The sequence below is a fragment of the Lottia gigantea genome (genome assembly GCF_000327385.1).
Source record: "Lottia gigantea unplaced genomic scaffold LOTGIsca_12, whole genome shotgun sequence".
Classification (NCBI taxonomy): domain Eukaryota; kingdom Metazoa; phylum Mollusca; class Gastropoda; family Lottiidae; genus Lottia; species Lottia gigantea.
The window spans coordinates 3983641-3998940 of record NW_008707225.1 but is presented as its reverse complement, the minus strand read 5'-3'; the positions used below and the strand labels follow the sequence as shown (position 1 = coordinate 3998940).

Sequence of the window (15300 nt, the reverse complement as noted above, 5' to 3'; positions counted from 1 at the left end):
TAATATCCGAATAATAAGACCATAATGTTTTTATTTTCTGATCATATAAACAGGGTCTCCAACCTTTATTGGACCAGATTCGTCTACTGTAGCTAATACACCAAAAAATGGTGATTTTCCCAATCCCTCGACGCATCGGATACTGAAAGAAAAACATATTCCTTTAGTTTAGATATAATATGTAGTCTCAACACTTCAAATGCACAAGTTATCAAAAGCAACAATTAAATAACATCTACTCCCAAACTTGATTTACATACCTTGAAAGTGTTTTCAGAGGTTCACCATCTTCACTTCTTCTGCCAAAAATAGGATCAACTGTTGTGACTACACACCTGTATTGAAAACATTTACAAGATATGACAAGACTGCAATGTTTCAACATCAATTATTCACCAATATAAAACCATTGTTACATGTTTACATAATATAAGTTTAAAAGTATCTTTACCTAGCGCAGGGGTCCAAAATGCGAACGTACAGTGATTCACCAATCCTTAATTCCTTCCAATAATCCTGAAAAGATATAATCAATTGGGTTAGAATGGATTTGATATAAATTTGTTATCTCTGTAAAACACACATAAGTTCAGCGCGCATGAACTAAACATCAGAAAAGAAAGTATGTAAACTACCTCATCGAAAGCTTTGGGACCATCAATCACTATATTGGGTCTAAAATTCCTAAAAGTAACTGGCTGTTTCAGATGTGTATTCAGCTCGACCAGTGAATTTTCATTCATAATAAGATATCCACAGCATTCATCTTGATATGCTCCCTAAAATATATAGAACTTTGGTTATAACAAGTAATTTTCCACATACCAGTATTTAACTCACAAGATAGCAGACATGGACATAAAAATATTTTGTATTGAGACATCCTTGGCTCAACGACACTTTTGATAAAGCGACCAGTTTGTTTGAAATGCCATACAAATCTTAACAACAGGCATATTCTAAAGAGAAGAAAAAAGGTATATATATATCTTGATGAATATACCTGATCACCTGGATCTGCTGAATTGCCCCACAGATTGTTCCTCGAGTTCGCCTGGGATTTGATCAGATCAGGCGCTGAGAATAATAATCTGATACCCTCTGTTTTTAAATATTCACTTAACCACCGACTAACTTCATCACCACAGTCCTGACCCTGTAGTTGATTTTGCCAAACCCTAAAATGAAAATAGAATATTTATAACTGAGAATACCAAAGTGCATAAGTAACAGAATTTAATAGCAATTACCATTGTAATTTGGGCTATAATGTTTCAAAAATAACCTCATTCACTTTACAATATTATTAAGATAAAAATCTGGTACCCAAATACCCAAATAATTACAAGTCTATTCATTAATCAAATCGTAGAATGCATCAGGTGTTTCAGAAGAGAGCCTGTCCTTCCTCGCTAGCGTCATCCACTCTAATACTTTTTTAGGCGGAGCTCAAATTCAATAAAGTTGAATGACATTGGCATATAATGGTGTGTAATGAATTTTCGATATTTGAACTCTTCAAATGTGATACCGAGTTGATTAACTTAGGGTCTCATCAGATGTTGCGGAAGAGCGAGCACTGGTAGAATAAAACATGCACCGACTTACCTACATTTTACAACCTTGCTTCTATCTGACTTTGGTTTAATAGGAAGGGTTATTGATTCCATACCAGGAGCTGTCAAAATAAACTCATTCTCCACAGGAACCACATTGATTTCAATACATGCTAACTCTGGATGCTGTCTCATTGTTATAAAATCTCCATTAGGTTTCACAACCAACCAGTGTCTGTAAAATAGAATATAAATTTAGAATTGCTTTATAGCTTTGAAAAAAAATAGAGCCTATACGCTAAGGCATAGAGAAAGTGAACGCACATCATACATAGCACTTACAAGAGAATCAAATCAAAGTTACAATCAAAGTTACGATCCTAATGTTTATCACCCAAACGTTTTGTTTTTAATACTCACGAAGAATAGAAAAGTTGTCTCCCATGTTACCACATGCATGCGTATGCAGACGACAAATCAGACAAATGCACACAAATAATCCGATAGACAAACATATCGATAGTATGACAATGTGTATTAAAACTTTATTATACCTATCATATAAACCATTAACCTTGATACCAAGCCTTGTTGCTTCAGCTTTCTTCAGAGTAATGCCACCACACGCTTTGATAGGATAAGTGTTAATCTCTGAGACTCGACCAATATATCCATACTGTTTCCTCTTCTTATTCCATGATATCAAACCAAACGCGTACTTCAATGCTGTCGATACTGCTAATGTTGTTAAAATAGCACCAGGCTCGTCCATTTTATTTATTATTTAATATGTTAACGTCCAGTTAGAAGGAACGCTATATTAGACCTCGGACGTGGTTTACATCAACACAAGTACTCAATACACTTAACCTCATTGAGTTACACAAATATAGGTCAAATATAGGTCAGACACAAGTTATACACAGATAATAAGACGACAATTAAAGTACTTTTGATTTTTTTTACTACATGATATGTATTTCCATAGCATCATTGGTACAAACTAATTTCCCAAAATTATGCGTTATCATCTGAAATCAATCTATACACAAATTTTGCAGCAACGGACGGATCAACTTAAATTGGCATAAAATATAAACTACAGTTTAAAAGTTATTGGTTAATCTTTCTGAAGAAGATAACAGGTCTATTTGCATAACACGTTGGTCATATTGACATACTGTACGACAATTGAAATGTAATGATTGCATCAAGATAAGAAAACGCGTCGTAATGTCATTGTTACACCATTTATTAATAACGAGTTAACTTACCCAAAAATAGGCTACTGTAAACCTTTGTTGCCCTACACAAATTAAAATAAATAAGTCATTATCTCAACCCTGGAGTTCATTCGTCAGCTCAATAAATTTCAGCACATCACTTCATATGTTCATTACATGTCCAAAGACTTAACTTCGGAAGAACCAAAAAATAATCAAATTAATATGATTCTATCATCCGATATACCCAGTTTCAGGAGATACTATAATCAGATACATTCAGATTAAGGTGGTATTACCATCAGATAATCAAATTAATGTGATTTTATCACCCGATATACCCAGATTCAGGTGATACTACACTCAATAAAACTCGGATTAAGATTGTATTACCATCAGATAATCAAATTAATGTGAATCTACCAACATATATACCCAGATTTAGGTGATACTATAATCAGATAAACTCAGATAAGCTCATATTTAAGGTAGTACTACCATCAGATATCAAATTAAGGTGGTACTGCCGTCGGATATAATCAAGGGAGTTCTACCTGGTTAGTCACATACACAGTTTAAGGTAGCACTGCCATTGTATTAGATTGTCAAATCCTCTTAAATCTCATTCTAAAAGTTCATTTCTACGCAACGTTATTCGGAAAATAAGGTTTATAAAGTATTCGGAATCCGTAATATTACAATTTGATTGTTCGTGTTCAGCAATGAACTAATATCTCGAGGTACGAGCTTCGAAAACTATATGTAGTAGTGAAGTTACAATTAAGGCATTGTCTCATGTAAAGTCATGTTTCCCCGTGACTGTAGAAAATTACCATGCTGGTCATGGTTTGTAATAAATGACAAGCAAACTTTCAAAGATAAACTAATCGAGTTAACCAACAGCAGTGAGCATTTAATGGACGTACATGATGGATGACATTAAGGGAAATTCTAACAATGTTGCAGCGGAAACTGATCCTTTATCCATAAAACAAGATGCTGTTGAAGCTGAGGAAGATGCTATAGTTGTTATTGAAGAAATACCAACTTCTAGGTTGATCTATAAAGTCAGCGATAATCCTCCACCACATTTGTGTTTTTTGTTTGGGATGCAGGTACATCTTTATGTTTATGTTTTAGAAGCAAATGAAATGGTCACGGTTATCTGTAATTTCATATATTAACAGACTACTAACAAGTTTATTGTTGGCCATTGTAGTTTGTCATTGTCATTGAATGACCAAATTCCCCTACTTTTCTCGTATATTATAAAAAGGGAATGGTAAGCGTCAGTGGCGGCGACAGTTTTCGAAACTGAAGGTACAAATAAGGGGCCAACTTAATAGTGGGACTGTCCAGGTTGATTTCAAAATATTTAGCTCTCAAGGAAGCATCATAGACACAGAACTCTCATGGAGCATTTGAGAGGGTTCTTTCAAGAGTATGATTGAAAAACAGACTTGATTTGATGCATTCTGACACAAATTTAGGGCAAAAAGTGCAGGATGGTTATTAACCCAATAAGCGCAGAGGGAGCGCGTGAAATCTACGTTGGATGTCCCTACCTAATCCATAGATATCAATAGGTCATAGGTCGCAGAATGTGGGCGACTGCTTTAGATTTTGTAATTATTTTGGGAGTATACATCGCGTTTTCTTAACGTTTGCATGCAATCTACATTTTCATAGGCATAAAACCGCAAATGGTTGCAAACCAATGTGACGGGCTATAAGACAGGACTTCGGGAACCACAAGATATAGCTGCTTTCTTGAAACGTGACCTAGTCTCTAAATAATGGTTGCCAAGATTAGCAATCCAAAGAAATATAAATCTGATGAAACATCCAGATGCATTTGAATCAGATTTGTTTCTTACATTTCAGCAACTATTAACATCTATATCCAGCAGTATGTCCATGTCTTTGATAGTAGCTGATTTGGTTTGTGCTAAAGATGATGACATAATTAAAACTCAAATTTTAAGTACAACCATGTTTATGGCTGGAATTTCTACTTTCTTTGTCACTACATTTGGTTTAAGGTATGCACAATATTCACAAGTTTCAGTTTTGAAATATGTGTAATCTATAATTGCTAATCATAGCATAGCATAGCTAACATATATTTTAGCGCTTATAGATACGTAAATTTGAATTGTTACTGAACTATTTTAGGTTGCCCATTTTTCAAGGTCCATCTGTGATATACGTAGCTCCACTCTTGGCAATGACAACTATGGATGAATTTCGTTGTCCTAATTACTTTATGGATTCTGGTAAGTCACCTGATGAGATTTTAAAAATCTACTACTGGACTCACAAGATCAGTCGCAGTACACACGTGCAATATGTGCAAATCGAATACTTAACCGCCTGCTGCGATCAAATGGATGTTTGCTGATTCTGATGAACTACCCGATTCAATTGTTAAATGAAAAATAGAATACGAGCAAGTGACTTGCAGGAACTGCTATTATCAGTCTTTCGATTTTTCAAAAGGTTGAGAATCCAATCCAGTTAGCCTTAAATTCTAAGTCACAAGGTCGACCTAAGCTTCATTACAGTATACTACTATTTGAGTCAATGTCTCTAATGTGGTACTGGGTTGTTCACAAGATAATTCGGAAATGTACCTATTTCTAAAAGACTGAATTGGGAACACCCATGACTTTTAAAAACATGTCGCTTACGATATGGTAATATCTTAGCTAATAAATTTTCAGTGGGTATTTTGGATTTTGAATCCGGTATTCTGCTGTGATATTGGCTTTGTTTGTACCTTTTCAGAATTACAAAATTCAACTATTCGTAACGTGTCAAATACATTTGTACGAGAGTTGGCTTACAGCAGAATTCAGGGGGTGAGTATGAGTTTTTAAGTCAACTGCTTAGTGTAATACCATATTATTTAAATATAAGTACGTGAGGTATCAAAGCAATAGCCGCAATTCGTCAACTGCATTGATTTCTCTTTGTTCATCAACTTTGTTCATAATTTGTCTCCTCTATTTCACAATTCTCGCGTTAAATCCCATTTAATGCCATATTATAGTGTAAATACTTTATTTCTCTAGATTTCTGGTTCTCTGATGGCTGCTGGTGCGTTACATACACTGGTAGGACTAACAGGACTGGTAGGGATATTTTCCAAATATGTTGGTCCAGTTACTATAGTACCCACCATTTTACTTGTGGGCCTCAATCTCTATCAAGTTGCCGTTAAATTTGCCGAGAAACACTGGGGAGTGACTGCCGCGTAAGAGTTATTAGTTGTCTTGCTCACTAGAAACTGATATATGTCACACCAAGATGATCTCATTCGGGATTAACCGGTTTTTAACGTTTATTAAAAGAAGGAATTATTGAAATCTCGACGTATAACCTACTTAGTCGAACCAATTATAATTTGACGGACCAAATGCCCAGTGTATAACTGCAAGATCCAACTGATCTAAAAACTAAAAAGGTTAATGCCTTATATGACTTATATAAAACTCATAAAATCTTCCTCATGTTAAAGAAGAGGTCTTTTGTTTGGTTTTGAGTCACGTTGACAAAAGACCAATGTAGCTCGTTCATCTCTACCACTCAGTCATTATTTTTTCAGGACCGCTGGTACTGGATTTATACTAGCTATTTATTTGAATGGCAGACAAACTCCATTACCAGCCTATAATAAAAAGCAAGGATTTTACATCAAATGGTATCCTTTACACCAAGTTTTCGCCGTAAGTTGTCACTAAGATACTTTGTATCCAGTGCGGTGATCCGTTATGTTTACTATCATTTTTTAGCATAAATTGTTTTTAACTTCGAATTCCCTTTTAACAGATTCTGTTCTTCAACATTTTCCATCTTCTTTCTTCACAATTTTTCAGATATTGATATCGATATTTACCGGTTGGCTATTGTGTGCTGTGTTGACAGCTTCTGGTGCCTTATCATCTGATACTAACCATATACATCATTATGTTCGAACTGATAGTAGGAATGACATTGTGTTCTCTAGTCCTTGGTTTTATTTCCCATATCCAGGTAAAGATTTCTTTAAGTACTCCTCTTTTACAGTAGTTTTAATGTGGTCAAATGTGGCCTTAAAAAAGAAAACCCAGCTTCCCATTTTAATACAAACACCCGTTGATGTTTCTTAATTTTAGGTCAATTTGGAGCAATGCGATTTAGTGTGGCTGTTTTTATAACATGTTTCATGGCTACAATATTGTCTGTAATAGACTCTATAGGCGATTACAATGCTGCTTCGCGAGTTTGTTGTGTACCTCCTCCTCCAGGACATGCTGTTAATAGAGGGATATTCTTTGAGGGACTGATGAGTTTCTTTGCTGGAACTACTGGAGCTTGTCATGGCACTGTATCATACGGTGGTAATATTGGAGCTATGGGGATAACAAAGGTAATATTAATTTTCGGGGAAGTCAAATTTATACACAGTCCAAAATCCACTCCTACCAGCCATTTATAGATATAGTTTTATATGTATTAAGAGATATTGAGCATTCCGTGTATCCCAAAAGATTTGGGATTCGGCTTTTAAGACACGTAAAGATAGTAATACCTACAGCTCAGTCACACTATCTACATCCCGCAGATTCTTTCTTACTTCGTAATGAAAATAATGAATGGTATACTTATTGAAAAAAAACAAACATCTGTCAAAATTTAATACTAATATTCCAGGTGGTCAGTAGAAGGACGTTTCAAGTAACCGCAGTATTATATATTCTCTGTGCTGTTTTACTAAAGATCAGTGCAGTATTCGTAACAGTACCCTATCCAGTATTGGGAGGAACAATGATTCTAAGCTATGGTATCTTTATTGGGCTGATATTGTCCAATCTACAATTTGTAGATTTGAATTCTACCAGAAATCTTGCTATTATTGGTATATCTATATTAATGGGATTGATATTACCATATTGGGCTAAGTCTAATCAACATGTTATACGACTAGGTGAATAATCCTTCTGTTCTGAATAAATACATATACAAATGTAGTTTTATTATATAAGCCTTTTATCTGTACTAAGATATTTTAAACGATGTATGGAAAGAAGCAGAGGACCCGAGCATGGGTCGTATTTCCGATCTGCTGTAAAATCTAAACTAGATGACCAACATATTCAGGTCAATATTTCGCTTTTCAATTCATTTAAAAACCTGAGTTGTCTTTTATTTTCAGGAAATGCTTATGCTGATAACATTATTCTAACTCTAATTTCAAATGGTGCTTTCGTTGGTGGATTTATAGCCTTCTTCTTTGATAATACTGTCAGAGGTAAGCTGTTCCAATTACTCATTAACATTACAGATCATAGACAAAGGCAACTGGGTCCACTGAACTTATTTGTTAGCATTATTATCAAAACTGAAATGAAATAATTTTTTCCTCTTATTTCATATTAAACATCAGTTCATTTTAATGCCCTCTTATTTTTAACATTCAAGGCCTGCAGTTCATGAAGCCTAATATCACATCTGGATGACTAGACATCATAGACTGAAATAGAGCGTGCTAATATAGCTTAATGAGATATGATCTGTTATATTCTCGTCTCTAGAATATGAGATCTAATGGCAACACATCATGATATTAACAATGGTGACTGATGTATCTTTCAGGGACACGAAAAGATCGTGGTTTATTATTTGATGAAGGAACAGAAATTGGTAATGATACAGTGTTTGTAGAGGGTCGTGAAGTGTACAACCTACCCAGAATAGTAAACTTCATTCAAAATTTGAAAATCTATAACATACTACCTATATTCCCTAAAGATAAATCAATTTAGAAATATGTAATAACTAAATGGACTTAATTAATGTTAATTGAATAAAATAAATTCGTATATTCACATTTCGATATTCATTCTGATTTTACTAAGAACGTTTTTTTAGTTCGTGCCTTTAAAGCTTCGTAGATATACATGTACGTCTTAAGTAGCATTCTATCCACGACACTTATGCTTGAACGTCTCTAAATCTTATAGATAAAAACCTAATCCTACAATAAACATGTTGTAATTGTAACTTATATATAAGAAATTCACAATCGCCGATATCATATAATGATAGGGAAACTAAATCCTGACCTATATCAAATACAACTTGATTTCAGTCACCCATAATGGACAAGATGACAAAGGGCGTACTTTTGTTATCTTACTTAATTTATTTGTGAGTAAATATTTTATGCTTATTTTGAAATGGTAATACACAATCAGTTGAATCTTCAAAGCACCAGCACTGACAATAAAATTGAGGGGGTGGGTGGAGCAAATTCGTGTTATCTGCTTTTCTTCGGGGATCATAACAATGTTACCATAGGGAACAATATGAAGATTGGGCGGCAAAATGACCATCGTTTACATCTTATTCCTTAATGTACTCAGATGGAGACCATACATGAAAGCCAAAATAAATTTCAGGTACGTCAACATCGTATCCAGTAGTAATATAGTACCACTAGCACAACTAAGAAACTATGTATTTGGTGGTGCAGATTTACAATACAGAATACATTATCACAACTGTTCACTAAATTTAGCCCATATTTCACCCTATGATTGGGAACAGGAACTGGATGAGATAGCTTACCTGAATTATAATAATACAGATTGGATGGTTGGATCTGGTTTTGCCAGAGACGTCAGTGGCAATAGACTTGCACTGAAAGGTAACCAGCCCAATACTTTCAATTAAATGATTGTACCGAAATAGCTCAATAAGATATGCCCTTTGAGAAATGTCAAGTTGACCAACCAGGGCACAGAGTGGTCTTAGATCTAATGATGATAGGGTTATCAATAGGAATACTCTTCTTAGGAAGGCAAATTCAAATTCGATTAAGTAAGTTACCATATTCTTACATAAAAGTTTTTAAGATTGAGAATCAAACACCTGCAAGTCATCAAGATGTTTATGAGAAAGAAAGTAGATTATCCATTTATCTTCACAATCAGGTCAATACGATTAGGCCTAATCGGACTCTGGAAAAAGAAGATGTTACAGAACTTGTCTGAAAAATAAGCTACAAATATCGTATAGTTCAAGAGTTAAACATAAAGAGACAAACTTCATCGATACACTTGAAAGAAATCACATAAAAAGTCCACAATTTGAGCCAATATGAATCAAAATCTTTTAATTGACTCTACCAAAGCCACAATCAATGAATCAATGGAATTTAGAGGGTACAATAGTTGATACCGCTGAACTTTGCAATCGTATTTCTTCTCTCTAACCATGAAGTGGGCTATCTGGGATATCATGTAAATCTAAGTATAGTGTTATGTATAACTAATGTTACACAGATTTTTTACTTTTTACGTAATAATTCTACATTCTGTTTTAATTCAACTGTTCAGGTCCAGCTGACAGACTTACCTTATCAATATTTAATGCTAGTGGTTTAACTAATACATTATATGATAGGGATCCTGCTACTGGTAAACTTGTTATACCAGGTTTCATCAACTGTTATCATTCAGGGTAAGTTATAAACAAGAAAATAAACTATATCATCTAATCACCGGATAACAAATTGACAAATCCAGTTTGCAGAAGAGTTTAAATATAACCAAATATTAACAGTATCCTCGTGGTAATCCTTTCTTTCCCAGATTATTTGCACCAGGCAACCATATGGTAAGTAATAATGTGATAAAGTTGTTCATATTTTTTATGTACTATATTGTGTACATTTGACCCTAATATGTTTGACACCTTAATGTGTTTGAGACCCTAATTTGTGATATATTTTTGTAGGAGTTTTGAAATATTATCGCGATATGGAATAGGATCTGAATTATTGAACTTCGAAGCAGTAACCAAAGCTCTTGTTGTGGACGGGGTTCAACTACGGTTTAATCTCGATTTATTTGCCTGTGTCAGAAATGCTACAAATGACATTAGAGATACTATACAGTATAGCTATGCTGGAAGAATCTCCGGTATGATATTTTCTTTAATGTAGATCTCGAGATGAAAATTCTTTTCGTGCTCTATTGTTGGTGTCCAAATTATTGCTTTATATTTTATTATAGGATCTAATTAACTATTTTCCACATTTACGTAAATTATAGGTAGATTTTGGGGTCGTTTTAAATTCCATTAAGTTACTAAGTGATAAACTGATTATTGAAAAGCAAATAGTTTCATAAAAACTAATAATCAATTTGTTTTTTAAATGTGACAAACGTCAGATTTGCTTCTGGAAGATATTCAGATACTTTTAAATAGCAATATTTTCTATCTCGAAAATTGACACCATTACACGTTTCAGATGTAGCCATTTCATTGTATGTCTGACGCATTTTATATGTACCTTACAGCATTATCTTATCAATTTCAGGATATAGACTTGATCTAGAAAGCAGCATCACCTTTTCTACTAGTTATCTGATTGGTGATGGATATCATGTTGTTAATGTGAAGATGCTGAAGAGTAATGATGCCACTATCAAAGAATATTTTGTGGACCAGATATCAAAGCATTCATCTGATGCAAAAACATGGACTTGTGGTATAGGTTCTCGGGGGCAGTTACATCTATTTCAACACCCGTAGACCCTAATTTTGCAAATATTATAAATGTCGTTCCTTACTTTGAATTTTGATTGTAGAAGTTCAATAGTTTGGGTGAAAATAAAATTTATCCGAAGTCGATGGCTGGGTTGGAAAATTAAATCTAATTTCTATTTAGGTCCATGATGTGGTTTGGAACATAACTTTATTTGTGCTTTATTGTCAGTTTGGTAAAAACTGTGGATGTAAATTGTATGAAATCATGACCATGGTACCGAGGTATTGAATTTATGAAGTGCTATCTCATTCTCCTCAGAGAGAGCTCGATTAGATTTCAAAGTGAAGTATGTTATCTCCCTTTAATAAAAGCTTTATTCAAGAGGATCGAATCTGTTCGATATGTAATTGGTGTAATGAATCAAGAAACATCTGGAGAATTTATCTTTTAATTTTAGTGTCAAAATATTTTGTATTCAAAAGTCAGAGAATTAGTATATAACCCCAAAAGGCCATTGTATTAAACTTGCCCAAATTTCTGAGAGTTTTTCAAACTTTGAAATATGTAAAATATAATCATACCAATGACATTCGGGCAGTGATTTCGATCCTTAAATAATATGAATTATGAAATATTATTATAGGAGAATACAATGGGGCTATCAATTTAAAAAAAATACATAATAATAATATCGGGCCGTTCAAAAAATTTTTTTAGTTTAATGCCTTGCCCGAAAAACTAGCCTCCGCCACTGACTAGAGTATCAGACTCATCTTCACCAATGCTTAACTAGAATATTTAACTCACCTACACCAATGTAAAACTTAAGTATTAGACTCATCTTCACCAATGTAAAACTAGAGTATGAGACTTATATACACCAAAGTTAAACTAGAATATCAGACTCATCTACACCAATGTAAAACTAGAGTATGAGACTTATATACACCAATGTTAAACTAGAATATCAGACTCATCTACACCAATGTAAAACTAGAGTATGAGACTTATATACACCAATGTAAAACTAAAGTATCAGACTCATCTACACCAATGTAAAACTAGAGTATGAGACTTATATACACCAATGTAAAACTAGAGTATGAGACTTATATACACCAATGTAAAACTAAAGTATCAGACTTATCTACACCAATGCCAATCGGAGAATTAAATAAAGTGAAACGAGAAAATAGACCACCTCACCTTGAAAAATTAGATTATTAGATTCGCCTACACCGAATATAAAACTCAACCGCAATAAACTAAATGCTTTACTCCTCTACAACAACTAGTATCAGATTCACCAACACCATTGTGGAACTAGATTAGAAAAGTTTAATATCCATATAAAATTCTATGACATTGATAGATGAAGAATATTACTACAGGGACTTGCTATCTGGCTTACAACAAATCACAAATCGATTCATTTACAATTACTTTGTATGACAATGCTAAAGAAACTCACAAACCTTAAGGCCCGATTAAATGTATGACATTTCTGTAACATTATTTTTAATAAATCTTGGCTGAAAGCCTAAAGGAATGGATAATAAAACATTAGCTGGTGACATTTGAATCAAAAAGGATGGTGTAAGTTGACATCAGTGGCATGGACGTAGACAAATATATGTTTTTTTTTTTGGTTTGTGTAAAATTCCGAATTCCGAATTGGGTCAGAAAAGACCTAAAAATCGGTACTCAATTTCCACCAAAGGCTGTACACAAATTTTGAAATGACAACGAATGAATAATTCAAAACCCCCTTTTTTCGTATACAGTAATTTTAGTAAGCTAATATATCATAAATAATAATCCATTTGTTGTCATTGTCGAAATTGTGTACAGCCTAGTTTGGTGCGGCTTTAGCTGCGAATTTAAGTCTTTTCAGACCCAATTCGGTCAGTTCGGAATTTTACAACCACCATGGATCTCCTTGATCGAGAGAAATTTGTTAAGATGTTGATTTACCACGAACGATTATTATTATCACCTATTCTTATATATTAATAGTACAAAATTATTACCAAAGTACTTATTAGAATAACACAACAGTTTTCGTCAAAAGAAATGTTATACGCCTTGCCAAACCATTTGATAAAATTCACAAGTCTGTGTTATATCACTTTCTTAATGTCAAAGTTAACTGATGCAGAAATTCAAAGAGTTCTAAGTGAAATAAACGTCAATATAACGTATTTGAAAAGATCAAAGCAATTAAAACATAATTAAAGTTATCGATAAAAGTAATAAATTTCTGATTTTCAATCATGGAAATCATGGTAATCGATAAATTTATTCATTTTCCAATCGTACTCAGATTTCGTCCATTTTTATGAGCTGTTACAGAATATAATTTGTATCGTTACATTGTGATTTTATGTTAATCTGACTGTCAGCATGATAATGTCAATAGTGTTCGTCTGGGGACAACGAATCTCTCTATATGAACGTTATTTTCTTGGTATACTCACGTTCTTTATTTTGATTCGTTCACATGTTCTGTATAAACACTTTGGACTTTGGAATAAAACTCATTCGGTTCAGCTTTCAGGGATAAGACACCAGACGAAAATTTACTGAAGTGATGAGTTGAGATATTTCTTAAAGAAAGCCGTTGAAGTATGGATAAAGTAATATTATGACATAATGACATTCAATATACCTCGTGGGAATTACATGATGATGAATGATTAAAATTTAATCCTCAAACTACCATATATATTAGATATATTATTGAACTACATCTGACGCAAAATATAATGCTGAAGGTTAATGAAATATTGATATGGGTAGTAAATATAGTTAGTATGAGCCACTGACGGAATTTAAAATCAGATCTCCAGTGTTGTCTGAAAAGGGACATCTTCCACCCTAAATCCAGGTTTGACAACAGGATAAGGGCTATTGTACGTTCACTTATCAGACCCCATTTTTATCTGCTCAGCCCAATGAATAGTCATATTGTATCAATTTATCTACCCGGCGATAAGACGAACTCTTCTCGTAATGTGGTGTCTAACCACACCGAATATTGTGGTCTAATTGCCTTGAGTCTGTTTTAATAACATTCTCAATTCAAGATCAAGTAAGTACTTTGAAGTTACGATGTATTTATGTTTTGAGTGTGCAGCTGCAACGACAATAAATTAGAAAAAAAGTTATTATATACGTAGATAACAAACCGAGAAGCCAAAATACATTCTACTTGGCAATTCTAAAGGGACGTAAATATCTCATCTTAAATCATTTACAACCAAAAAACAATCAAACTCAGAAAGTTTTATAGAGTTGTATTTTGCCAAAGTAACTAAGTCATGAAGTTAGGTATGCAATAAATGTTAAACATGGAATTTCGTTTATTTGTTAGATGATGTAAGGTAATGAAAGATTATAAAGATAGAATCATCTGAAGAAATATCGTAATTAAATATAAATCACAAACTATACAGTGGTGTAACCTATTTTCGTGGATATAAGGATTCAACACTGAATTTCGTCAAAGTTAAAAAAACGAAAAAAAAGAAAATAATTAAAATTGGTTTATTTCGATTTTCTTTATGAATCCTTCACTTTGACCCATATTTCATGAGCAACCAACTCGGCAATGGCGGCAGAATGCGTCACTCATTTTCGTGTACAATGTTTGATCTATAAATAAGTCTAGAAAAACACGTTGTATGGATACCGGGTGGTATAAGAAACTTCTCTTAGTATTTAACTTTAATATCAATTCATTATAACTAGTGACAATTCCTTCAAAGAACCACGATTTAAAAAAAAAATAGTGACTGACAAAATAAGACACGTAGCGTGATTTATTGCTAAAAGTCACTGAAACAACATAAGAATACGGTCCACTTTGTGTTCCATAGAAATTTTCTGCTGACACGGAATCCGCTAGTTGATCACATGACTTCATTCGTTGGAATATAATCTAGCAGACGACACTTGGAATTCCGATTACCGCTTGGGATTA

The 15300-nt window shown here is 33.6% G+C and overlaps 3 protein-coding genes across 3 annotated transcripts; 2 read left to right on the top strand and 1 right to left on the bottom strand.

The window, feature by feature from the left end:
- Positions 1 to 42: 42 nt before the first annotated feature.
- On the bottom strand, positions 43 to 2238 carry LOTGIDRAFT_95254 (hypothetical protein; the record flags this gene model as incomplete). Its single annotated transcript, XM_009048300.1, has 7 exons — positions 43 to 142; positions 261 to 335; positions 452 to 516; positions 636 to 779; positions 1004 to 1178; positions 1609 to 1791; positions 2111 to 2238. Coding segments are annotated over 7 exons (870 nt in total), but the record flags the coding sequence as incomplete, so codon positions are not given.
- A 1470-nt stretch (positions 2239 to 3708) lies between these two features.
- On the top strand, positions 3709 to 8586 carry LOTGIDRAFT_111205 (hypothetical protein; the record flags this gene model as incomplete). The annotated part of the gene is made up of 10 exons (XM_009048299.1): positions 3709 to 3894; positions 4664 to 4821; positions 4955 to 5120; positions 5854 to 6035; positions 6387 to 6507; positions 6658 to 6814; positions 6937 to 7190; positions 7475 to 7748; positions 7977 to 8072; positions 8417 to 8586. 10 exons carry the CDS (start codon positions 3709 to 3711, stop codon positions 8584 to 8586), a joined length of 1764 nt encoding a protein of 587 aa, XP_009046547.1.
- Positions 8587 to 8923: 337 nt separating this feature from the next.
- Positions 8924 to 11459, top strand: LOTGIDRAFT_230495 (hypothetical protein). The gene is made up of 5 exons (XM_009048298.1): positions 8924 to 8971; positions 9223 to 9470; positions 10162 to 10285; positions 10562 to 10746; positions 11148 to 11459. Exons 1-5 carry the CDS (start codon positions 8931 to 8933, stop codon positions 11360 to 11362), a joined length of 813 nt encoding a protein of 270 aa, XP_009046546.1. The 5' UTR covers positions 8924 to 8930; the 3' UTR covers positions 11363 to 11459.
- Positions 11460 to 15300: the final 3841 nt, after the last annotated feature.

Excerpts from the sequence above, each read along its gene's own strand:
- LOTGIDRAFT_230495 (XM_009048298.1), top strand. The coding sequence starts at position 8,931 with ATGACAAAGGGCGTACTTTTGTTATCTTACTTAATTTATTT. Across the intron at positions 10,286-10,561 it reads ATCAACTGTTATCATTCAGG|GAGTTTTGAAATATTATCGC; the intron begins GTAAGTTATAAA and ends ATATTTTTGTAG. Across the intron at positions 10,747-11,147 it reads CTATGCTGGAAGAATCTCCG|GATATAGACTTGATCTAGAA; the intron begins GTATGATATTTT and ends TATCAATTTCAG.